Raw genomic sequence first — 25,338 nt, 5'->3', positions numbered from 1 at the left:
CTTGATGATGCTTGCAGCCATGATGCTTGCTTCCTCCTTCCACTGAGTCACCATTCTTCTGAAGTGAGATTGGGTTAACGTGTGATTCACGTTTGTTGGCTCTGGGTCTGCACTCGCTAGAATTTAGAAAGATGAGGGGGACCTCATTGAAACTTGCGGAATAGTGAAATACCTGGATAGAGAGGATGTGAAGAGGATGTTTCCACTTGTGGGAGAGTCTAAGACCAGAGGGCACAGCATCAGGACATGCTTTTAGAAAGGAGATGAAGAGGAATTCCTTTAATCGGAGGGTGGTGAATCTGTGGAATTCATTGCCAAGTGTGGAGGCCAAGTCATTGGGTATTTTTAAGGCAGAGATTGACAAGTTCTTGATTAGTAAGGGTGTCAAAGGCTATGGGGAGAAGATTGTAGAATGGGTTCAGAAGCAAAGATAGGCCGGCCATGATTGAATGACAGAGTAGACTTGATGGACCGAGTGGCCTAAATCGGCACCTATGATTTATGAACGTATGAACTTTTAAAAGCTGGTGACAGACTGTTGTGCATCAGACAATGTGTTAATCCCCACCTGAGGGAGAGAATAGATCTGCAGTTATTCAAATGCAGTGTGATCAAATACACTTTGAGCTTGAGCTGCTTTAGTCTTGGGATGGATACCAGAAAATGCCAACGGCTAAAGATAAAAAGTACAGTTTGATAATTAGTAGTTTTACTTGACTTGTATTTGGTACATGAAGAAATATTCTAAATGCTATTAAATTCTGTGAAGCATTATCTCTGTTGCAGATCTGCGACTCATCTGATGATGGTACTGTCTGCCATTATAAGATTACATGACTTAATCTCTTTCTCTGCTATCGGCCTCTGTCAGTAAAACTGCAAATTCTGGAAACTAAAACAAAAAATAGAAAATGTGAGTAACTCAGCAGACCAGGCAATATCTGTGGAGAGAAACATTAAGTTATAATTTTGGGTCAAAGATCCTTCGTTGGAACTAAGACAAAGAGGAAAACAAGCCACTTTTCTTTGTACAGATTTTGCCTGACTGGCATTGTTTTGTTTGAGTTTCCGACCCCTTGTCATCTCATCTATGTCCAGGATAAGACAGTTCTCAGGAGTAAATCTGGACCTATCAGATGGAGTTCAAGTGAACTCCATCCCCTACTCTCAATCTTACCAAGTCTCAATCTACGCTCACAGTCTTAGAATAAAGGGAAGGACATTTAGACTGAGCTAAGAAATGTATTAACACAGGGTATGGTGAATCTTTCTAGTTATCTATCCCAGGGAACTGTAGTGTTCAGTTGCTGAGTGTTTAAATTGCTGAGCCTGGTATATCTGCAAGAATCCAGAGAAATATTAGGATCATGTAAGGAAGTGGAATTGATAGACAAGTTGTTTTAAGATGCTTTATGGCATTGTCTTGCAGCCTTGACTCTCATCTGGCTGGCTAGCAGAGGAAGTGGCCTCAGACCCCTGATCCCTTGGGATTCCAGAATCCGTTTTAAGGTCCAAACATTTTACTAATGCTAAAGGGTGTCTCATTGTAGATTGCTGGCTCCAAGCAAGTGCACTAGCCAGCTATCAGGTATGTAAAGTGAGAGGAAGTAATGTTCACTGAAAAGGGGAAAAAAAGTTGCTGTAGCTGAGATTATTGTTGTGGAGCCTGAACGAGAATTTTAACATTTAGCTTTTTTGTTCCCTTTCTCTTGGGGAGAAGGCAGGAACGGGGTACTGATTGAGAGTGATCAGCCATGATCGCATTGAATGGCGGTGCTGGTTCGAAGGGCTGAATGGCCTACTCCTGCACCTATTGTCTATTGTCTATTGTCTATTCCCTGGAAGGACATTCATATGCACTCTCCCCTTTAGGCTGGTAAATGGCATTGAGGTCATAGCTGCATCATAAAACGTTGATTTAATAGCATGCTTTGATTTAGGGTCATAATGTGAAAAGTTCCCATTGAAATATTAAGAGGACGGAAATGAAATTAGTAGACTAACCATTTCATTTTCATCTTCAGTATCATTTATTTCCTCCCAAGGATCAATTAAAAAATTTATTTGCATTCCACTGTGATAAAAGGTGAAACATTTGTGTACGCTGACGGACAAGTATTAAAGATTGACAAGGTATCAGCTATGCTGAATGACAAGGTATTAAAAATGTCCATCTTCCATTTGTGCCTCTTCCATTTGCCAAGAATACATTTTTCAAGTTAAGGCATGTGTTATGATTTCACACGTAGAAATATTTTCATTTTAAATGCTAGGTTTTTCCTCCTTTTTAATTTGAAGGAAGATTTGGTACTAAAGCTCATTGTTTTGTGGAAACAAATTAGTGAATGTTAGACATACTTAATATTTAATTTTTAATTCACAGGGAAAGCCATCTTTTATTCTTAAGCGATGAAGAAAAGTCTTCTTTGAACATGTTCAGAAAACCTGATGAAAAGCATTGTATCAATCTCCTGAACAAACTCTCCCAAACTGATGTCGACACTGTTTATCGATTAGGTGTGTTTTCTTCATTATTTTTTTAGATGAACATTCAATTATTAATCCATTTCTCTCTATTTCCAGATGTGTGATTTATTTTGTAACAGGACACTCTTGGCTTTTATACCCCTGTGGGGCATGGGGGAAAAAAGGCAGTGTGTTTTGAGATTGGAACATCTAGAAGAACAGGTATCAGAAATGGCCTGAAGAACTGAACCTTCAGGAGTGAGCTAAGTGTTGTTCCTAATCACATGCAGACATGCTCAAGACTTTTTGGAAGGGAAACCTGTCTCACAGAGATGAATTGTATAAGAGTAAGTCTTTGGATATAGTGACTGAATCACCATTGAGAAGGTTGGAGGGAGGGTTGTTATTAGGATCATCACATGAATAAAGGTTCTTAATGGCTGTGCTGGCTGGCCTTGAGAGAGGTCTTGATGAATAGCGGATCACAGAATGAAGTTCCAATAAGACATGGCTTACTAGGTTGTCTTTGGGCTTGAAGGAAACCTCTTGCTTTTCTTAATCCTATGGATTCAACTCTAGATAGTTCCACCAGGGGGCGCCGCACGATGGCTGCCTCGCCTACAGTCTGTCTGTCCTATTCACTCTTTTTGTTATTTTTTGAAGGTTTTAAAAGTTTGTGTAAATGTTTTATGTGGGGGGTGGGGGAGGGGGTCGGGGGAAACTTTTTTTCAATCTCTTACCTTGCCGGAGATGCGATTGTTTTCCGGATCGTATCTCTAGTCGCTCTGCGGCCTAACATCACGGAGCTGGAGGTCTTGCCTGGGACTGACCGCGGGGGCGTGGACTTATCATCTGAGCCTGCGATCCCTTGCCTGGGATCAACGCTCCAATGCAGCCAATGAACTTTAACATCAGGAGCTCGCAGTCTCAGGTTGAGACCAGTCGGGAGCTCCAAAAGCTGCACGAGGTTCGACTGGTCCCGACCCGAGGTAGATCACCGGCGTGGGGGAGCTGAGACCCCCCCCTACCCCCAATGAAGAAGCTTGATCGCCCCGACGAGGAAGGCTCACCGCCGGCTAGGGGTGTCAAGATCATCCCGTCAACGGAAGGTTAGAGCCCCCGACCGCTGGAGGACAAAGAAGGCAGAGATTGAACTTTTATTCACCTTCTATCACAGTGAGGAATGTGGAGGAGTCACTGTGGTGGATGTTCATGTTAAAATGTATTTTGTGTGTCCTGTTGCTTTTTATTGTTATGACTGTATGGCAAATGAAGTTCCTCGTATGTTGCAAAACATACTTGGCTAATAAAGTTTTATTGTGATTGTGATTGTGATTGATTATATTGGCTACATTGTCTTTCCTAAGGTGCAAGAAACTTGCTTTGCTGTAGTAAAAAAAACTGCTTCCTGTTAGCCCCCATTCCAAGGGAGTGGATGAATTTGAGACAGATTCAGTTTCTATTTCAGGGTTTCCATTTCAGTATATGTGGTTTTTCGGTGCTATGACTCAGTCCACCAAGTGTAAATGGAGTCCACGACTCTTCGGGTGCAAAACAATTGTGCTTAAAGTTCTACCTCACAAGTTACACACAAAATCAAAGCTGACCGCAGGATGAAATACAGAAGACACAATGAGTAGCCAGCTAGATTTCGTGTAAAGAGAAAATTGGTTAATGTTTCGTTTAATTAACAAGACTATCAAAAAACATTAAACAGTCATGCTTTAATTTATGGAGAAGTTGGGGGGGGGGGGGGGGTCCAAAGGGACAGGCTGTGATAGGTTGGAGGCCAAGCGAAACTGACGGAACCCCATGATCCCACAGACAAGCACCAGGCCTTCATCTCAAACACCATTTCTGATTTCATCACATCTGGCTGTCTGCCTTCCACAGCCTCCAACCTTATTGTTTCCCAGGCCCGCACAGCCCGGTTTTACCTTCTCCCCAAAATCCACAAACACAACTGCCCTGGCAGACCCATTGTTTCTGTCTGCTCCTGTCCCACTGAAATGATTTCCACACAGCTTGACTCCATCTTATCCCCCCCGGTCCAATCTCTCTCGACCTATGTCCAAGATACCTCACATGCCCTTCGTCTCTTTAATGACTTCCGCTTTCCGAGCCCCCACTCCCTCATCTTTGCTATGGACGTTCAGTCACTCCACACATCCATCCCCCACCAGGAGGGCCTTAAAGCCCTCCATTTCTTCTTTGACTGCAGAACCATCCAATTTCCTTCTAAAAGCACTTTACATCGCCCAGCGGAGTTGGTCCTCACCCTCAAAAACTTCTCCTTTGACTCCTCCCACTTCCTCCAAGTTCAAGGCGTAGCTATGGGCACCCCCATGTTGCCCCAGCTGTGCCTGCCTCTTTGTAGCAATCCCTGTTCCAGGCGTACACTGGCCCTATCCCCGAACTCTATCTCCGTTACATTGATGACTGCATCGGTGCTACCTCCTGCACCCATGCAAAACTCATAGACTTCATCTACTTCACCACCAATTTTTACCCTGCACTCAAATTTATTTGGACCATCTCTGACACCTCCCTCCCCTTTCTTGACCTCGCAGTCTCCATCACAGGAAATAGACTATTGACTGACGTCTATTACAAACACACTGATTCCCACAACTATCTTGACTACACTTCTTCCCACCCTGCCTCCTTCAAAGACTCTATCCCTACTCCCAATTCCTCGGTCTATGCCACATCTGCGCCCAAGATGAGGTCTTCCATACTAGGACATCCAAGATGTCCTCATTCTTTAGGGAACGGGGGTTTCCCTCTCCCATCATAGATGAGGCCATCACTCGTGTCTCCTTGGAAACCCACAGCTTCGCCCTTTCTCCTCCTCCCCCTAATCGCAACGGAGACAGAGTCCCCCTAGTCCTTAACTTTCACCCATCAGCTGTCGCATACAACAAATAATCCTCCCAAATTTCCGCCACCTCCAACAGGATTCCACCATTAACCACATTTTTCCATCTCCACCCCTTTCTGCCTTCAGCAAAGACTGTTCCCTCTTCAACTCCCTGGTTAACTCATCCCTTCCAACCCGAACCGCCTCCTCCCAAAGTTCCTTCCCCTGCAACCACAGAAGATGCAACACCTGTCTCTATATTTCCTCTCTCGACTCTGCCCAGGGACCTCAACTGTCCTTTCAGGTTAGGCAGAGGTTCACTTACACCTCCTCCAACCTCATCTACTGTATCCGTTGTCAAGATATGGACTCTTATACATTGACGAGATCAAACGCAGACTGGGCGATCGTTTCACGGAATACCTTCGCTCAGCCCACCTAAACCTACCTGATCTCCTGGTTGCTGGACACTTTAATTCTCCTTCCCATTCCGACACAGACCTTTCTGTCCTAGGTCTCCTCCATTGTCAGAGTGAGACTAAACAGCATTTCATATTTCACTTGGGCAGCTTATAGCCCAGTGGTATGAATTTTTATTTCTCTCATTTCAGGTAGCCCCGTCATTCCCTCTCTTTCTATCCCTCCCCCACCTAAGTCACACTAGCTTCTCATTTTCACCCTACAAACAGCTTACAATGGCCCGTTTCCTTTATCATCGTTACTTTTTTGCATATCTTTCATTCATTGTTCTTTATCTCTTCACATCACCGTCTATATCTCTTGTTTCCCTTATCCCTATCCAGTCTGAAGAAGGTTCTCAACCCGAAACGTCACCCATTCCTTCTCTCCAGAGATGCTGTCTGTTCCGCTGAGTTACTCCAGCTTTTTGTGGCTATCTCCGGTTTAAACCAGCATCTGCAGTTCCTTCTTACATGGAACAAATAGTAAAGTCATTCTTAAAAACCATCAACCAGAATAAACCATGTACTGTTTATTTTTCCAAAGGTCTTTAAACATACTTTTCATGAAGCCTTGTACTTAATCCATCGGTGTATATGACCCACTGTATGCATTTAGCTCTTGGGATCTTCAGAGTTGGGGAATTCACAAGGAAAGTGCCTAGTGTCCTCCACTTCCAGAAGTGGATAAACGTGGTGTTTTTAACCAACCCCATGGTTAGAGATGTGGGGTAAACTGGCAATTGTTTGTACAGTGATGTTGAGCTCCCAGCAGATTCCAAATGGACAGCACAGATTTGTCAGCTCTCCACCTGCTAAGCTGCTGCGACATTAATGCAGTCTCATGAAAATGAATGGGAAGAAACACCTGCTGGAAGTAGGCAATTTTATAAGATTTTAGTTAAGTTAAAGTGTATTTGCTTTAAGTACATGGGTTAAAAAAAAATCCTGGTGTTATTAAATGTTTGGGAATGTCAAACACATTCACATTTAGCATCTGGTGCAGCTCTCCAGTGCTCAACACCATTCTCCCTGTGTGGCTAGCAATAATGCAATAAAAGGCTATCATCATGCTGGGCTGTAGCACACTGATGATATTAGCCTCTCAGCAGAGTTTCATTCATGGGACAATACTATGAGAAATGGCATAGATCAAATGCAGTAGAGCCAGGGGTCTCAGACAGCACAATATCTGCCTCGAAGTCGATGCTAAACTTGGTGAGTACAAAAATAAGCGCAGCCTTCTTTTTAAAAAGAAATGTTCTGAATTAACTGTGAAATATGTTGTTTGTGTAACTTAAGGCTAACTACTTTGTCAATGATTTGCGTGGACAATTTCCAGAATTTAAAAGTTATTGAAGATTCCCTCCATGTTGGAATATTACTTAATTCAATGAATGGATGCATTCTAATGATTACATTTGACAAACAATATAAATAAACTTAAAAATTATTGTTGGCAATGTTAGGCGATGATTCGTACAATGATGTTAGGCAACATTTGTACAACCTTTCTCCAGTGAATATTTTATTGCAGACGTTTTTCCAATTTATTTTGGCTGTGACCACATGCATTGCGAGTTCTATAACAACATCAAGAGCCATTTCTGTTCTTGCATGTTTTAATTAATTTGTATATATTTCTGAAGAATTTACCCTTTGCTGTTCTTCATATTTTCACAGGGGACTTACTTCCTTTCACATATGACCAGCACCAACTGTCTAAGCAAGATGGACTTGCTCCTGACAACAACATTCCTGATGTGAACCCTTCAAAATACAAGGAAATAGAACAAATTGTTCCAGAAAAGGATCAACCTAATCATCCGATATTTTATATAGGCCTTAGTCTCGAAGAGATGAATGATCCCGAAGTATTTGACCCTTTACTATTATTTCTAAACCAGAAGGAATACATTCCACATTTCAGACATTTCTATGACTTGAACTTTTCTTTCTTAGGCTCCATCTTGTATGGAATAACTGAAGAGAAAGAAGTTTTGCAGTACTTGGAAATGGCAAGGGAGATGGCCAAAATGTATGACAAACATTGGGCATACTGCCGAATCTGTTTCCTATTGGGAAGACTCTGTGCTAAAAGACTCAGATTCTCACAGGCCAGAATATACTTTGAAGAAGCAATGTCTCTGGTACAAGGGACATTTTCCGACCTCTATCTGTTGACTGCTTTATATGTGAACTTGGCATCGGTGTACTTGAAGCTAAAAATGAAAGTGAAATCTCACACCCTTGTGGAAAAGGCTGCAACTCTCCTTCTGTGCATCCCGTCCCATGTCTTCAGTTCAGAGAATGAGCTGGAGATACTTAACATTCTCCTCAAAAAAGCAATGATTGTCAATGATTATCACCTGGAGGCACGTAGTTGTTTTCTAATCGCAAAACTCTTTTTAGAAAGTGGAAAGTCTGAAGAGACACTATTCTTTGCTGAACATTTGCAGTTTCTTTCAAATAGTTTCAGTTCACAAAACAACATAGTCCCAATAGATGTGCATTTGATTTTAAGTTACATCTACAACAAAAAGTGCTTACCACAGCTTGCACTGGCAGCTTTAAGATTTTCTCAACCTGGCTCAAGTAGCACGTTGTTTGGTTCTTTGCAGAAGGCAGATTTTGTTATTGAAACAATTGCAAAGTTTAACTCACAAGAAATTTGTACGGGTGAAATCCCTTCACAGGCTGCATTTTACCTTCAAGAGGCTTTAGATCTCTCACCTAGAATTGGCAACATTGACATCCTGAGGGATTTGAACTTTGCGTTGGCTAATTTATTTCAGCAACATAAGGTGTATGAAAGGGCAATTAATTACATGAAAAAGTCTGCAGAAGTAGCAAGCTGCATCAGTGATGGAGGAGCTTACAAAGCCTATCTTTCTCTTGCATGGTTATATGTTCTAAACAATCAGCCTATCTTGGCATCAGAAATATTGAATTCGCTTTTGGAATCGACGCTTGAAACACACAACCCTATACAACAGGGAATTGTTCACAACATGCTGGCACTCTCTCTAAGAAAGAACACCAGGCTAAAAGAAGCAATGGAAAACTGCTATTGTGCAATAGTAACTGCAGAAGAAAGTGGCATAAAATGTAACCAAGCCATTGCTCATGCTAACTTTGGGTCTCTGACTCTGTGTTGTAAAGTACTTGCACTGCCTGGACGCTACCTCAGGAAATCGTTAAATCTGTATTTACAAATGCAAGACTACTGCTTGGAAGTGGGTTATGTGCAAGTTCTCCTGAGTTTGGGACAATACTACATAGACAGGGGCATGAGAAACGAAGGGAGACTGCATTATGAGCTAGCACTTCTTACTGCCATGAAAACCAATAATGTTCATTGTAAGTTTATCACAAATAATTTGGGACTTCGTACCATGCCACAGACTTGCGAATGTGATGTTTACACTTTTGTTATTACAAGTCAAATATATTTGCCAGAAAATTAAGGTGGACGGGAATTGGGTATGGTGGATTGTTGCTTTTGCATGCCTTGGAAAAAACAAACCAGAAAATAGTTAAATACGACTTAGAATATCTTTTATACTTTTAAGTACTAAAGGGGCCAACAGATATCAGATAGGAATGTGCGCTTGAGGGGCAAGATCATCTTATTAAATGGTTGAAACAACTAGCGGGTGGTCATCTCCCGTCTCTCTTTCTTAACTTTTCAATACTCTTCAAGAAAATAATTAAAACAAAACAAAAGGTCTAAGCAACTGAACTAATCTACGTTGATAGAGGGTCATTTTCACGGGCTTCGCTCGATTCTAAGCACATTACAGTCAGACAGGTATTCTGAGGTGCAGTCACTGGCGAAAGAATAACAAATGAGTAAAAAATAAACAAGCAGACTGAAAAAAAAAAGTATAATGGATAACAGTGAGAATAGAATAAACCAAAAATAAAATGAACAGAAAAAGAAATGAGCAGAAGACTGATTGATTCACAAGTATCATTAAAAATACAGTTTAAGAATAAAGGGGTAGGCCATTTGGAACGGAGATGAGGAAAAACTTTTTCAGTCAGAGAGTTGTAAATCTGTGGAATTCACTGCCTCAGAAGGCAGTGGAGGCCAAGTCTCTGAATGCATTCAAGAGAGAGCTAGATAGAGCTCTTTAGGAAGAGGAGTCAGGGGGTATGGGGAGAAGGCAGGAACGGGGTACTGATTGAGAATGATCAGCCATGATCACATTGAATGGTGGTGCTGGCTCGAAGGGCCGAAGGGCCGAATGGCCTACTCCTGCACCTATTGTCTATTGTCAATTGTCTATTGTCTAAATGTACAGGAGCAAATTCAGAAAATTAGATTCCAACATCTCTAGAAACTTTTGTTAGAATGCCCAAACATCTGCTTCTGTACCATTTGTCAAAAATAACTTTGCCAGCTTATGATATGGGTGATCTTTCTATTTATCTGGTTGCTTTGAACCACAACAGCTCTTAATGTGTCGATGAGAGGCTCCCTATGACAGGGAATATTGCTGTTATGTAAAGCTTCAACTTATATGATTTTTCCCCCTACAATGTTGAGTTCTAATTTTCTTGTCATGTTTCCCCAGAGCAATGCCCACAATTACTCTTTAAGCTTCCTTCCCTGTTTTCATTTGAATATATATTTTTACCTAGACCAAATCCAGGCCATGGAACAACTCTGCAGATTCTGTGGAAAGGTTTTACATGATAAAATGCAATGCATTACATATTATGAGCACTGGTTGGTACTCACTCAGAGGTTAAAGGACAAAGAACAGGAGATGAAAATGTTGACTATTCTAAGTCATCTTTGCTTTACATTTAACACACAAAGGTAAGTGAAATGATTTGGAAGTCTACTACATGAATACCAAATTGACTAAAGCATTTCATCACAATTTAGTAATCCAGAGACAGCCCACATGATTACGCTGTTTATATTTTCATTATAAATACTTATTTAACTGTTCTGTTCATTGAAGGTTTAATATGATAACAACACTCACCATCTGTAGTGAAAGAAACAGTGCTAATGCATCAGACTGATGAAAATGCATATTCAAGGAGTCTTTTAATTTGGTATGAATATAAAATACTTCATTTAGTAATACATTACTACATTACAGATAATGAACCAGATTTGTTCACAGGCAAATTGGTCATGGGCTATATTGCAGCTACTTGGATGAAGTAGACTTCTTGCTCAGTAGAGTGCAGGCCTGAGGCCTGTTTGTACTATTCAGGGAGTCCACTGGTGCAACACCATTGCCTGCAGTTTTCCCAGCTTTCTAGCCTGGCAACTTGCCTAGTTGAATCTAGTTGCCCAGGTTCAACTTGCCTGTGCCTGGTTGAACCTGCCACAAGTACAGCAGTCCCGTTTGAAGCGAATATGATGTATTTGGCTGTAAGAGACAGGCAAGATGTTTAAGTAGACACTAGAGACTGCAAATGCTGGCATCATGAGCAAAGAATAGACTGCTGGAGGAACTCAGCAGGCCAGGCAGCATCTTTGGAGGGAAATGGACAGAAAACGTTTCTGGTTGGGATCTAAAGAAGGATCCTGACATGGAACATGTTGGAAGGAACTGCAGAATCTAGTTTAAACTGAAGATAGACCCAAAAAGCTGGAGTAACTCAGTGGGTCAGACAGCATCTTCAGAAGGGTCTCGACCCGAAATGTCACCTATTCCTTTTCTTCAGAGATGCTCTCTGACCCGCTGAGTTACTCCAGCTTTTTGTGTCCTGACTTGAAATGTTGTCTGTCTGTTTCCATCCACAGAAGTTACCGTTGAGCTCCTCTAGCACTCTTTTTTTGTGCTTATGAGGTTTTTGTAACTGCATGAGTGTGTGCGTGAATGAGGGCAAAAGAGGGCACGCGTGAGAGTAGGCGAGAGCGCGCACGCGTGCGTTGTGAGGGAGAGTGTAAGTGAGTGAGAGAATATATAAATAATTTTAGGCCTTTTATTTGTTTGTGCCTTGTAGGTCCCAAGAGACATTGAAAGTTGGTGATTGTCAACGACATTTATAAACATTAAATAACTGCTGGTTTTTATAACTGCTGAGCATGTGGCTGGAGGCCTGAGAGAGCAGCTGGCTACTAAGACTGAGTGAAGCCTTTTGCTCTGTATGCAATAATTAGGAACTAGTCGCCTGCAGAGGGCTAGACCCAGCACCGTGCAAGAGCAAACAGCATGTTGCAGTGGCAGTAGAAGGAAGACCTGTCTCATTATATCTTGATTTATCAAGCATTTTGTACATCCTTCTTAAGTAATAGTTGAAATGTTGGAAGTAAAAGAATTTCAATTGTTAGTTCCTACAGGTTATCTCTAAGCTACACCAAACAGAACCTGAAGAACTTTATTGATCTGGGAATGCACAGCAAGGAGGCAGAAGCCTGGTTGATGGCCGGCAAAACATATTACATGATGGAAAAAGATGAACTGGTCGAACTATACCTACAGGTACCAGTTGCTTTGAGTTGAAAATATTAGCATGTAAATCGAATCAGCCACACCGACAACAAAATTGCACCCCTATCCCCCATCAAGGCCATCTCACAATCTTGAAGAAACTGCCTTGTTAAAATCTGAGAGTCAAGTTGCAATACAGGCACCTGTTGTAGCTCCACATTTGAAGGCTGCCAGTGAGTTATATACATTCAGTGGTTGAACGGGGAGAAAGGGCTTTGATGGGGCAATAGTGTCTGCTGCACCCACAAAAAGTCTAAGACAGCTTTTGCAAGTTTCCTTAAGGCACAGTTTCTCAATAATTGGCTGGTGTGCAGATTGTAGGATTCCCAAATTCCATATACAGCCAAAAGAAACTGGCACTTTAGAAACTTTTCTGTTGAAATGGGGCAGGTGGTTTAATAGTACAGAAAGTATAGAAAGTCGCCCAACATGATGGCGTGGACATTGTACCCCATTAACACCGGGCAAAGACCTTTAAATTTGAGGATTTCTCCTCTTAAGGAATGGACCAGATTTGCGACACATGCATTTGCTGCCCCAAGTCTTGAATTTAGCTGCTATTTTTTTCTAATGTTATGAACCAATGTTACGAACAATGTTATGTAAGTTCTGTCCAAAAGAAATACATCCCCATCCACAATTTCTTTTGATTATTCTATTAAGTTATTCTAGTAGATCTGAACAATTCCTGTTTCAAAACTTGCAACATTTGATTTGTATTTTTGATGAAACTTGTGAATCAATCAGGCTGCTGTGCAGACAGCTGAGAGAATGGAGAACATGCACTTTACCATGACGATAAACGAAGCAGCCGGTGATGTATTTTACAACGGACACAAAGAACGAGAGAAAGCAGTATCATTTTATAGGGTAAGTGGTTGAAAAATATAACTGAATATCATAAAAGTAAATATTGTGTTTACCGTTCACTCCAGCTTTACATTTCGCTCCTCCATCCTTATCTGACAGTCTTTTATTTCCTTTTCACCTCTAGCCTTTGTCACTTGCTCCACCCATCTGGCAATCAGCAACCCCTCCACCTGTACCCATCTATGACTGGCCAGGCTTTGCATCACCCATGCCTCTCTTTCCCCCCGACTCCATCGGTCCGAACCCAAAATGTCACGTACACAAGCAGCATCTGTGGAGAGAAATGGACGATCAATTTTTCGGGTTGAAATCTTTAATCTATGCTGAAGGAGTAGGGGAAAATTAGCAGACGGTACCACACTAGAGAGGGGAATGGAGCAAGAACCGGCAAGCAATAGGTGGATACTAGCTCCCTCTTACCCTTCTATTCTCTTTTTCATAAACTTGCCTTGTGCAACTCCTTTAAAATTTCCTCTTCTCGCCTTGAACCTATGTACTTTGGTATTTGACATTTCCACCCTGGGATAAAGACTCTATCTACCTTATCAATGCCTCCCATAATTATATGTATGTCTATCAGGTCTTCCTAAGCCTCTGACAAAGTCCAGAGAAAACAATCCAAGTTTGTCCAACCTCTCCTTTATAGCTAATACATGCAACATCTTGGTGAACCTCCTCTGCATCCTCTCCAAAGCCTTCACATTCTTCCTCCAGTGTAATGACCAGAACTGCACACAATAGTCCAACTGTGGCCGAACCAAAATTTGTTACAGATGGTATATGACATTCCAACTTTTTATATTCAAGACTCTAACTGATGAAGGCAAGCATGCTATATACCACCTTTACTACTCTATCCACGTGCTCCCACTATCTGGGAGCAATTGACTTGCATCCCAAGATCTATTCTCCAAAGGGCACTACCACTAAAGATCAAGGCTGTCTTCAACAAGAAAGTTTTACTGCCTACCCCTGATATTCAATGGGATTATTATCAAAGTACCCTCCATCGTTAAATATCCTGATGGTCATCACCGAGCACAAATTCAACCAGACTTGCTACGTAAATGCTAAGACAAGCACAGGTCAGAGGCTAGTTATCCTTCTGCATGGTTCACCTCGTGACAGTCCAACGCATACAAGACACATGTTGAGAACATACAGAATTTTCTCCTCTTTCTTAGATAAGTGCAGCTCCAACAACATTCAAGAAGCTCAACACTACATAGAATGTATATTATTAATTGATTGGCATCTGATCGACTACGCTAAACACTCATTTCCTCCACCACCAATGCACTGTGGTTACATGGTGTACCCTTTACAGAATGCAAAGCAGATATTGCCCAGATTACTTCCACAGCACTGCCCAAACCCACAAACTATCTACCACCAAGAAAGAGGGCTTAGGACAAACTAATGCCACCACTTGAATGCTCCCCTTCAAGTTGCATATCATTCTGACTTGGAAAGATATCATTATTCCTTCATTTTTGCTGGGCTAGATCTTGGAACTCTCTTCCCAACAATATTGCGAATCGCCTTCTCAAAGACAATTATGCTTGGGCGGTCAGTACTGCCCTTGTCTCTGATGCTAGAATCCAAAACTATATAATAACAAAGCCCAATTTTTTTAACATAGCTTTGTTTGGACTATTGGAATGCTTTGGGGGAAATTGCTGTTGATTATTGTACAATGACGAGGCTTGAAAGAATCAGATTTTGAAGATATGCAACACTTAAACTTGGAAAGGGCTATTTGGCTATGACATTTAGACATGAGAAGTTCCACTAGTAAACGGGTGGGAAATGTCTGTAGAAAATCCTTGCAGTATCTATGAAGCTTCAAAAGTTTATTTACAGTTAGAAGCAGTAAGATGAGAGACAATCATGTCTGATTGAAGCAAGTGAAGGTATTACAGAGCTATCAATCTACACTAAACACATCACGATATGAAACTAAAGATTTAATGCTGTTCTTAAAAAGTAGCAGTACGTGAAATGTACCTGTACTTCCAATACTGTTATTTTTATCACTTTTGAGAAGCTGTCTTCAGCCATGAAAGAGTGATGGTATCAAAATTAATGTGAGGAGAGAAATGCTGGACAGAACACTTATCTGCAGCAAATCTGAGAAGAAAAGCTGTTTGAGGAGATCTTATGAGTCGTGGTGCTGGCCAGGAATGAAGAACGCATTATGCATGAAAATGTCATGTGTGTGAATCTTGGCAGGGCCACCGAAGAGACCTGTACTTGAACATGAGGTGTGTCTGATGGATCTTAACAAAGGTAGCAGTAGAACTCCTCACGATTGATGTAAAAACTCATCTGGTGACAATGGATTATTTCCCAACTTCCTATAAAAATCTTATCTTGATTCAACAACATCTGCAACAATAATTCAGAAGCTGAAGTTTCAGTTTGTCAGATGCCAGATTACAGATGAAGTTACAATGGACAATGTGCAGTTAACTGAAAATCCATTCATGCAACAACATTACTACGCCATCCAAGGGTAAGATGGAGGATAGTGTAAAACAGGTATGTCGCTTCCAGTAGAAGTGGGATCTCTACTTCTGTCTCTTGATTGAAATCCACCAACGTCAACATTCATATCTTATCCAGCTCAGAGACTGAAACAATATTTGCAAAATTGCATATGGTATGAAAATTTGAGAGTGTGGAAGAACTCACTTTCTTACGTGAAGATATCGAGGTGGAGGTCACCCATAACCAGGTGACATGATTGGAATTCCACCATAGCATCAACAAGATAGATGATAGAAAGATGTGATGATCATATAATTGTTACTGATCACGTTTTGTGTGGTGAGGAAGAGTGAGGAATAGGTATTATGAAAGGGATAGGTATTGTGAGGAAGAATACTGAGAAAAGGTATATTGGTAAAAGTATAGGCATAATAGATATACTGAGGAATCAGTATTATGAAGACTGAGGAATAGATATTACGAAGGAGACTAAAAAATGTTTTGGAGACTGAAATTGCACAGAAAATGCTCTGCAACCCTTGCTGCAGAACAATGAAACCATTGCCCATTCAGGCCTCAGTGAAAATCAGCGACTAATGACCAAACTGTGAGAACTGCTTACCATCATGCAACCTTTGGGCTTGAATATGAATCATTGCTTATCCAAGTGGAAAGATGTTGAAATATTCTGTTGGCAGAACTTGCATGAACATGAATAAATATAAATTTATTTGGGTTTAATGGAACAGCAGGAGACTGGCCTTTCTGTTGCAATCAATGTTGAAATGTAAACAATAAAAAGATGAGACATAGCACCATCTAGTGCTCTCTGATGGAAGTTCATCATGTTTAGAACTGCAGTACGACACATCAGAGGATGGTACCACAATGGAGGACGACATTACAGCAGAGTTATGACAGTTTCAGAAATAATCCTATAATACAAATAATCAGGATCCCAAAGGATGTGGCAAGCACAATTTAATTTAAAAAACATTCACTAAGGCAGATACAAAAAGCTACAGATGCTGGTTTACAAAAATTATAGCAATTGCTGGAGTAACTCAATGTGTCAGGTTGCATCTCCTTTCCCCTGACTTTAACCTGAAGAAGGGTCTCGACCCGAAACCTCACCCATTCCTTCTCTCCGGACATGCTGCCTGTCCCGTTGAGATACTCCTATCTCCAGAAGACAAGGATAGGTGACATTCTGGGTCAGGACCCTTCTTCAGACTGAGTTCTGTGATGTCTACTCGCTTAGGTAACATAACACTCACCCCCAGAATCATCTCAAACCACTGCCTCTTGCATTAATTAGAGTCAAAGAATTGTACAGCACAGAAATTATCTACTTAACCCATCATGTACATACTGACCTTTTCACCTATTGAAACTAATTGTATTTGCCCGTCTGTATCTTTCCATTCTGTGCCCAGTCATGTGCTGGTCTAAATTTCTTAAACAATAGTGAAACATAGTAGATATCACGCAATGAAATGTCCTCTGGTATGTTTTTTTCCATCCTGGGAACACCGTTCTGCCTGCCTATCCTATCTGCTTCTCATCATTTTATATCCTTCTATCACGTCTCCCTGCAACCTCCAACCACAGAAAACAATCCAGGTCTGTCCAACCTCTCTCTGTAGCTAATATTCCCTAATCCAGGCATCATTCTGGTAATCCCCCTCTGTGAATCGAGAGACTATCTTGCATGGAACCAGTATTCAATCATAAGCCCAAGGAATAACATTGCAACTTTCAACAAAACACATTTCAGCCTTCCAGATTTGCTTGACATTTTGACATTTACACTTAATCAATGGCTTTTTACTTCTTACTTTTAGCATTCAAACCTTCCCTTCTGATAAATTTTAAATAATTACATCGTATTTTATTTATATCTCTTCCTTCTGTACTTTTTGTTATTTACTGAAGCTTTTATCACTGTTTCCCCCACTTTTATCATCTCTTTTGTTATTTAGCCTCCTCAGCCTTCCACCCTATCACAAGCCTCCCTTTGTGTTCACCTCAAAGCATGTTTTATCTCTAACTGATGAAATGTTAAACCTGTTCCTCACAGATGCTGCCTGATTCACAAAGTATTTACAGTATTTTCTGCTTTATTTCGGTTCCCCACCTATCCTGGGCAATAAGGTTCCTTTAGTCAATAAAAGACAAAACACTTGAAATAGTTACCAGTTGTGCAATCTTGTACTTTGCAAACGTACTTCCATATTTACCTTGATAATAAGTCACTGCATTTTGAAATAATTGATTTTTAAAAGAGCCTCGCTATAATTTTCTGAAAGAAGTGATATTATGCTATTAATTTGGAATTTTGTTGCTTCATTCTTTAATTTTTTTGGGTTCCTTTGTTAATATGATCTGAGTAAATGTGTTTTCTGAGTAAACAAGCAGTGCTAAATAGGCTGGTGCAAGTGTATATCTAAAGGTTTGTCATGAATCTCCGAATTATTCCACAGGATGGGGCTGTACCTTTGGCAAGGATGAAGAAAGACCTTGATGTAGAGCTCAGACTCTTTAACAAACTGACTGAACTTAGCATTTCTTTAAACCATCTTGAGCAAGCTCTAGATTATGCAAAGACAGCTGTAAGACTCAGTGTAAACACTGGTGAGTCATTTCTCTTATATTGTGAATAAGAATAATTTTATTCTGAGAATTTTAATGCCTCAATTATATTTAATGAATAGAAAATTGTACTACCTTGTGATTCATAAATTTAATATTAAGAGTACGTCGTTAGGAGTGTGGCCTAATGCAATACTGAGAAACTTCCAAGTGGAACTGTCAGTCAAATAAACTTTAGAATTTAGACAGCATGGAAACGGGCCCTTCAGCCCACCGAGTCCATACCAACCAACAATCGCCCAGTACACGAGCACCATTCTACACTCTCGGGGCAAGTTAAAATTTCACCGAAGCTAATTAACATACGTCTTTGGAGTGTGGGAATAAACCAGAGCACCCGGAGAAAACCCACGTGCTCACAGGGAGAACGTACAAAATCTGTACAGATAGCACTCACAGTCAGGATCAAACCCAGGTCTTTGGCGCTGTAAGGCAGCAACACCAGAGCTGCACCACTGTACCGCCCAAACCTTGGGGATAAGAAGTAATGAGAGTCAAAGTTATTAGTGTACAGTGGGGAACCCTTTGTGATGGTGCCCAGAAGGTATAGCAGCATCTTCGAGCAAATTGTGTAAGCATCAAAAAAACAGTATTCTGGAATTAATGAAAATGGTCGCCAATGACTCCCTTTGTCATGAAGGCAGGAAAAGGCACATTAGTACGATATAACAGTAATAGTGATCAAAGCTATGTTTGTGATACACCTGCACTAGTACGAAATTTTACATGAATTCTATTGGTAAGGAATTAAAATTACTTTCGCCCTTGCAAAATATGTGCCGAGAAATTCTAGGGCAATCTAATGCGTGTACTATTGGCACCATAGCATGGTGTTTTCACACTTTAATTTTTTGGGAGCATAATTTGAAAAAACAATGTTCCTCCTGAGGGTTTCAAGACCTTCTTTCCATTTCTGATATGTCCTGTTCTATAACCTTCCTAATTTTGGCTCAAGCAACCCAATATCATTCAATGCTGCCAATGAGCACATTTAGACTTTACTTTTAGACTTTAGAGATACAGCGTGGAAACGGGCCCTTCAGTCCGTGCCGACCGGCGTTCAGCCCGTACAGAGACTATTTTTACCAAAGCCAATTAACCTACAAACCTGTCCATCTTTGTAGTGTGGGAGGAAACCGGAGCACCCAAAGAAAAACCGCGTGGTCACAAGAAGAATGTACAAACTCGGTACAGACAGCACCCTCAGTCATGATCGTACCCAGGTCTCTGGTGCTGTAAGGACGCAACTCTTTCGCTGTGCATGTATAAAGAAAAAAACAATTATTCAAAATCTACAGAATTATTTTTGCTGTGATCACTATATAAATACATAACTACCTTTTGCACTGCTATTTGGCTCCACTGGGTTACTTGTGTAATTGAGATTATATACATTTTATTACACATCATTATAATGTGCATTTGCTGGCAAGAACGACCTCTGTTTGGATTTCAATTTACCTATTAATGCTTGTATCGTAAAGGTTAATCTTAAAAAACTCAAGGCAAAATGTTGATGGCCGTGCATCTAGACATGGGAAATAGCAACACGAAATTGTCTTACAAATAGCACTCATGCAAACCATAGAATAACTAATGAATATGTAAAGAGCCAGGTTTTAGCATATATTACTCAAATGATCGATGAAGGCAGATCTCTGGTTACTGAATAAAATCTTGAGTTCGACCTTGAATACGTTTTCAATGAAAGCAAGAATTGTGCTGCTGTGGATCACTGAACAAACAGCTCGTGGGATTTCATTGAAGAAGTTAGAAGAAACATTTATATTGTTTTTTATATTATGTTTACCAATAAAACAACGTCAAATCCTGCAAAGGATAAGGAAGTACACTTGGGTCTTACAATTGAGGCAAACATAATTTGAAAAGTTAGGACCATTGAAGTCCAATTTCCCACCCCCACTGTCTTTCCAAACTGGCTGCAGGATCTTTGCTTTTCATAAAATAAAATGTAAAATCAAGTAAAATAATTGCCGTTATTAGAAGGTTCAAATTTATAGAAAGATGACTAGCACATCCTGCCAATATATTATACAATCAGAAGGAGGCAAGAAGGAAGTTTGCAATCTATGCCAAGATAAGAAGAGCTCCTAAAGCTCACGTAAACATAAATGACTGCCAAATTGGATTAAATTTGTGAAATCAGTGGATTCATTCAAGTTTCCAAATCACAGATCTTGTGTGTTTAACTGCATACAAAAGCAAAACTACTGAGACTTGCTATAACTTTGGCAATGCATAGGGCATTGGGAGTAAAAATACTGCCACTGACAACAATATGCAAAGACCCAGCATTTAAGGGGAAAACATTATTTTAGGAAAGAAGGTAATTACATTCCAAGAAATGACTCCAGCGGGGGAAACTAGCATAAACACTTTGAGCCAAATCGCTTCCTATTGCCTGAATTTTCTATTTTTTAAACTATGTTTCTATAAAGTTATAAATATGAATTAAGCAATAACTGCTTTTCCTGACATGGCTATTTCAACAACTTTTTTTTGCAATATCATTAGGAGACCAACTAAAGGAACGTGTTGCTTTTTATCGACTAGCCACGGTGTACTATTTGTTTCAGCAGTATGAGATGGCTGAAAACTACTACCTGAAGGCTCTGTCCCTGAGTTCTCACATATTTCTGTTTGCAAAGGAAGCAAAGTACTATGTGAAAATTTATTTCAGACTGGGTGATATTACACTTCACAAATTCAAGGTGGGAAAGCATTTCTCTATTAATTGGAATTTTTGCACATTTTTCAAATCGCATTATGCATTTGATCCGCTCATCAAGAACATGGACCTTATGTGGGTGAATAGGATTAGTACAGCTGGTAAACAGCTTAGACATGGCGGACTGAAGGTACTACTTTAGTGCTGCATGACTCTAAGATTCCCGTAACATGCACAGGGGTCTAATCAAAACATTCATAAACGTCTCCAAGTTTTGTCATTGTTCTGAAAGAAGATCCATTGGTGGGGTAGAAGATATGACAAAAGAAGTTCTGCCGCAAATCTTTTCACTTCGTTGGTTATGAGCCTGATGATTTGCTGATTCATTGAATTATACAGCACGGAAACAGGTTCTTCAGCCGACCAAGGTGCTTTCCTGAACTAATCCCATTTTCCTGTATTTGGCCTATATGCCAGTAAATCTCACACATGAACCTATCCAAATACCTCCTTGTGGACCTTCCAAAGTAAAAGCATTACATTGGTGAGATCAAGTGATGACTGATTTAGAGATCACCTGTGCTCCATCTGCAAAGCCCACCCTGAGCTACCAGTTGCATGTCATTTCAACTTCCCTTTCCATCCTCCATCAACCTGGCCATTCTTCGCTGACTCCACAGTTAGGATAAGGCCCAAAGCAAACCAGAGGAACCTCCTGCCTGTTTCCCACCTACCCTTTCCTCCAATCCTTTCCTGGTCCTCTCATATATTGTGCCATTTCCCAAACCCCTCCTGCCCTCTACCTCCCATTTTCATCCCTCCTCCTTCTGTTTCCAACCATTACTTCACATGTATTTCACTTGCAGGCTTATACCTCCCTCCCCCACCTGCATCTGCTCTATCTGCAATTCACTTCTCCCCTAATGGTGCCTGATTTCACCTTCCTTACTGATCAGATTTCAGCACTGGTAGCCTTTGTGTTTCTTCTTATCATTTTCCAGCAGCTATCTGCATCTTCATCCTCCACTCACTTAGCTCCATCTGCCTTCTTTATTTCTCTTTATTCTGAGCCTCCCATCAATTACTTGCTTTTGCCTTCCAACTCCACCCCTCCCCCTCCACCTCCCTACCTGGCTCCATTACCCCTCCCCAATCACCTCTCACTTCAGTTTCACCGCACTCCTTCCCTTTATACTGGCTCATTTCCATTCGTAGTCCTGATGCAGGCTTTCAATCAAAATATTGACTATTTCTTTTCTTCGATACATGGTGCTTAACTTGCAGAGTTCCTTCAGCAGCTTGCTTGTTGCTCCAGATTCCAACATTTGCAGTCTCTCGTGTGGTACTATAAGCAGGTTGCTATGCATAATTAAGCAAAATAGGTAACTTTTTCAAGAATTGAATATGTGTGACCAGGTTAGTATGGTTGACATGTGCACTTCCAAAAATGACTTTTGAAGTACTATATTAGTAGACATCGAAGGTATCACAAAATGCTGGACTAACTCAGCAGGTCAGGCAGCATCTCGGAGAGAGGGAATGGGTGACGTTTCGGGTCGAGACCCTTCTTCAGACAGATGCCAGGGGGCAGGACAAAGAAAGGATATAGGTGGAGACAGGAAGACAATGGGAGAACTGGGAAGGGGGAGGGGAAGAGAGGGACAGAGGAACTATCTAAAGCTCCCCTCCCCCTTCCCAGTTCTCCCACTGTCTTCCTGTCTCCACCAATATCCTTTCTTTGTCCCGCCCCCTTGACATCAGTCTGAAGAAGGGTCTCGACCCGAAATGTTACCCATTCCCTCTCTCCGAGATGCTGCCTGACCTGCTGAGTTACTCCAGCATTTTGTGATACCTTCGATTTGTACCAACGTCTGCAGTTATTTTCCTAGTAGACATAATTCAAAGAGTGTCCATAATGAAAAGGCCTAACAACTGCAAGGGTGCAAAGTTGGCTAAAAATGCTGTGCCAGCTCTCGAAACAGAAGGCGAGAAACGAGGGGACAAAATGGCCATTTTAGCCACAATCACCTCAATGAATTGGATGGGAAATATTTAGATGGAAAGCAAAAAACAGCGCTCGAGGAACTCAGCTGGCCAAGCAGCATCTGTGGAGGACACATGGACACATGACGTTTTGGGTTGGGACCCTCTGATCCATGGTTGGTGGAAAAAATATACTTGAAAAAAAAGAATTATCGTTTTAATTTATTAGAAATGAAATGCCTGTCTAACGCATACTAAAAGATGAGCAGAAGGTGCCAGTCTGGCATGTTAAAGTAATGATTCCCCTTTGGCATTTATTTAATGTTGTATTTTAAGACTGGTTTTTGAAGTAACAGTGGTAAATAAAAGAATTTTGAATCTTTGCTTTATTTATTACTCTACTGAAAACTTATTTTCCTTTTCTTTTAGGACCCTTACGATGCTGCTGGCTATTTCCAAATGGCTTTTGCTGCAGCTATTGAACTAGGAAGCAAGGAAGATTTGTTTAATATTTGTACTAAACTTGCCAACATTTACAAGAACTACATTGTGAATGAAGATCTATGTTCTCAATTTGTCGAGAAGGCAAAGCTACTAAGCACTAAGCTACACAAAAACAAGCAGAGCACATGACCAAACTAATGTGAAGTTACTGAAAATGTAAAGTGAACTCTAATGCCATATCACAACCACAAAAAAATGTAAAGCAAATTTCTTAACATTGCTTGTTCAAGTACATTTATCTTTTATGTTCAAGAACTAAGGTGAAACTGAAAACCTGTACGAAGGGCAACTACAAAGTTGAAATGAACAATTTAGTAACCAGAGATGCTAATTGGATTCTATGAGCTTGTGGTTTAAGGAACTGGACCATAGACTTTCAAAGTAGTGAAGAATTTAGTTTACAGTTTCTTGTGGATGTGTCACAATGATTCACATTTTGTTTTACTGCAGTTACCATGTTGAATAAGATAGAAACATCTGGGAGCAACAAAACATGCATCGTCTAAGTTCATGGTGATAATAAAATTGAATTTAAATTGTTTTCCAATATTTAAGCTGTGAGACAACTGGAATAGATCAGTATAATATATTACATTAGAAGCTGGAACATTTCCAGTTATTGTCTAGATCGTGACATCCTTAATTCATCCTAAGTTTTATATATTTAAATTATTCTGAATACTATGGATTCTCATGATTACAAATGTATCTGTTCATGAATGTGAATATAAATGTCTGTTTAGCTCTAGTTCGCTCTGAACTGGAGTTAATTGAATTGGTTCTAGTAAACCATTAGCGAACACTAGTAGTATTTTTTTATAATGCATGTGAAATTTAACAGCTTCCTTGTATAAAAATATGACGAGCTTTGTGTACATTATGTTAAATCACAAACTTTAAATATATGCCATTTCTAAAATATAATCTGAACTTACACAATCCCCATACCTCATTTCTGGCAAGGTGCTGTTTTATCTGCCTTTTACCTTCTGCTTTTCTGCTCTGAAAAATTCCCAAACGATTACTTTTGGAAAGTTTTATAAACTGAACTGAAACAAATTATCATCTTGCATTTTGTAGCACCTACTAAACATTCAAAGCATTCCTTGAAATTGATCATCTTTTAAGTACCTCAATTTTTATATACTACCTAAGAGTATGGGCTGAGCAGGCAAAATGGTGGTCTTACTCAGAGTGCATTGTATAAAAGTATTATATGCTATTAATGATGAACAAATGAAATTAAGGAGCCTGGAAATTCCCCAAATTATGAAACATGTCACCTAATTACTGGTTAAGAATTATGTTGTCAGCTATGTTGTCAAAATGTAGAATGATTTGAATATGATTACATCAGTAAATCATATTCCTAATGTCCTTTCTTAGTCTCTACAGAACATTCTGAGATCAAAGGCTTCCATTAGTCAGACATTATGCTCTATTATAAATGGCAGGAGAGCTGTAAGCAAAAATGTCAGGCATAGAATGCTGTCTTTCTACAATAGGGTTTATTACAATAAATTATGAAGATTTTGACATGCTAACATTTTAACATAATTCCTGTTATGCTACTTATTTTGCTTTTTAACCTGCACTTGTACCCCTTGAAAATGCACAGTTTCTCATCAACTTCATATGACATTTAGAAATTTGAGTACATTGTGGCGGCTCCCAAGGGTCGGGCCATACTACTACCGACCCCTCGGCACGGGAATGGACCAGTCCTGGGAGGCGGTCCTGGACGCAGGTATATAAGGGCAAGGTTTGGGCGCCAAGCCATTCCGGCAGACTAGACCCGTCTGAGACCCACGAACCAATAAATATACCTTCCCAAAATACCTGGCTCCTTGCCTTTATCAACACGCTACATTGGTGACCTCGACGGTCCATTCATTAGGATGG

General features: G+C 40.4%; 1 protein-coding gene across 5 annotated transcripts in view; it reads left to right on the top strand.

The window, feature by feature from the left end:
• The window catches only part of LOC144600137 (SH3 domain and tetratricopeptide repeat-containing protein 2-like), a 91,279-nt gene extending 67,711 nt beyond the window's left edge, over positions 1 to 23,568 (top strand). For 4 of the 5 annotated variants that reach the window (XM_078411585.1, XM_078411582.1, XM_078411581.1 and 1 more), the window contains 8 exons: positions 2,384 to 2,517; positions 7,468 to 9,144; positions 10,432 to 10,612; positions 12,089 to 12,239; positions 12,996 to 13,118; positions 18,092 to 18,242; positions 20,796 to 20,992; positions 23,362 to 23,568. In XM_078411585.1, coding sequence (XP_078267711.1) covers positions 2,384 to 2,517; positions 7,468 to 9,144; positions 10,432 to 10,612; positions 12,089 to 12,239; positions 12,996 to 13,118; positions 18,092 to 18,242; positions 20,796 to 20,992; positions 23,362 to 23,565 — 2,818 coding nt within the window. In that variant the 3' untranslated portion in view covers positions 23,566 to 23,568. The remainder of the gene's footprint in view (positions 1 to 2,383; positions 2,518 to 7,467; positions 9,145 to 10,431; positions 10,613 to 12,088; positions 12,240 to 12,995; positions 13,119 to 18,091; positions 18,243 to 20,795; positions 20,993 to 23,361) is intronic. The other variant, XM_078411586.1, reaches the window with a different exon arrangement.
• Positions 23,569 to 25,338: the final 1,770 nt, after the last annotated feature.

This window comes from Rhinoraja longicauda, chromosome 14 (genome assembly GCF_053455715.1).
Source record: "Rhinoraja longicauda isolate Sanriku21f chromosome 14, sRhiLon1.1, whole genome shotgun sequence".
NCBI classification, from domain to species: Eukaryota; Metazoa; Chordata; class Chondrichthyes; order Rajiformes; family Arhynchobatidae; genus Rhinoraja; species Rhinoraja longicauda.
This window is presented reverse-complemented; position numbering and strand designations above follow the sequence as displayed.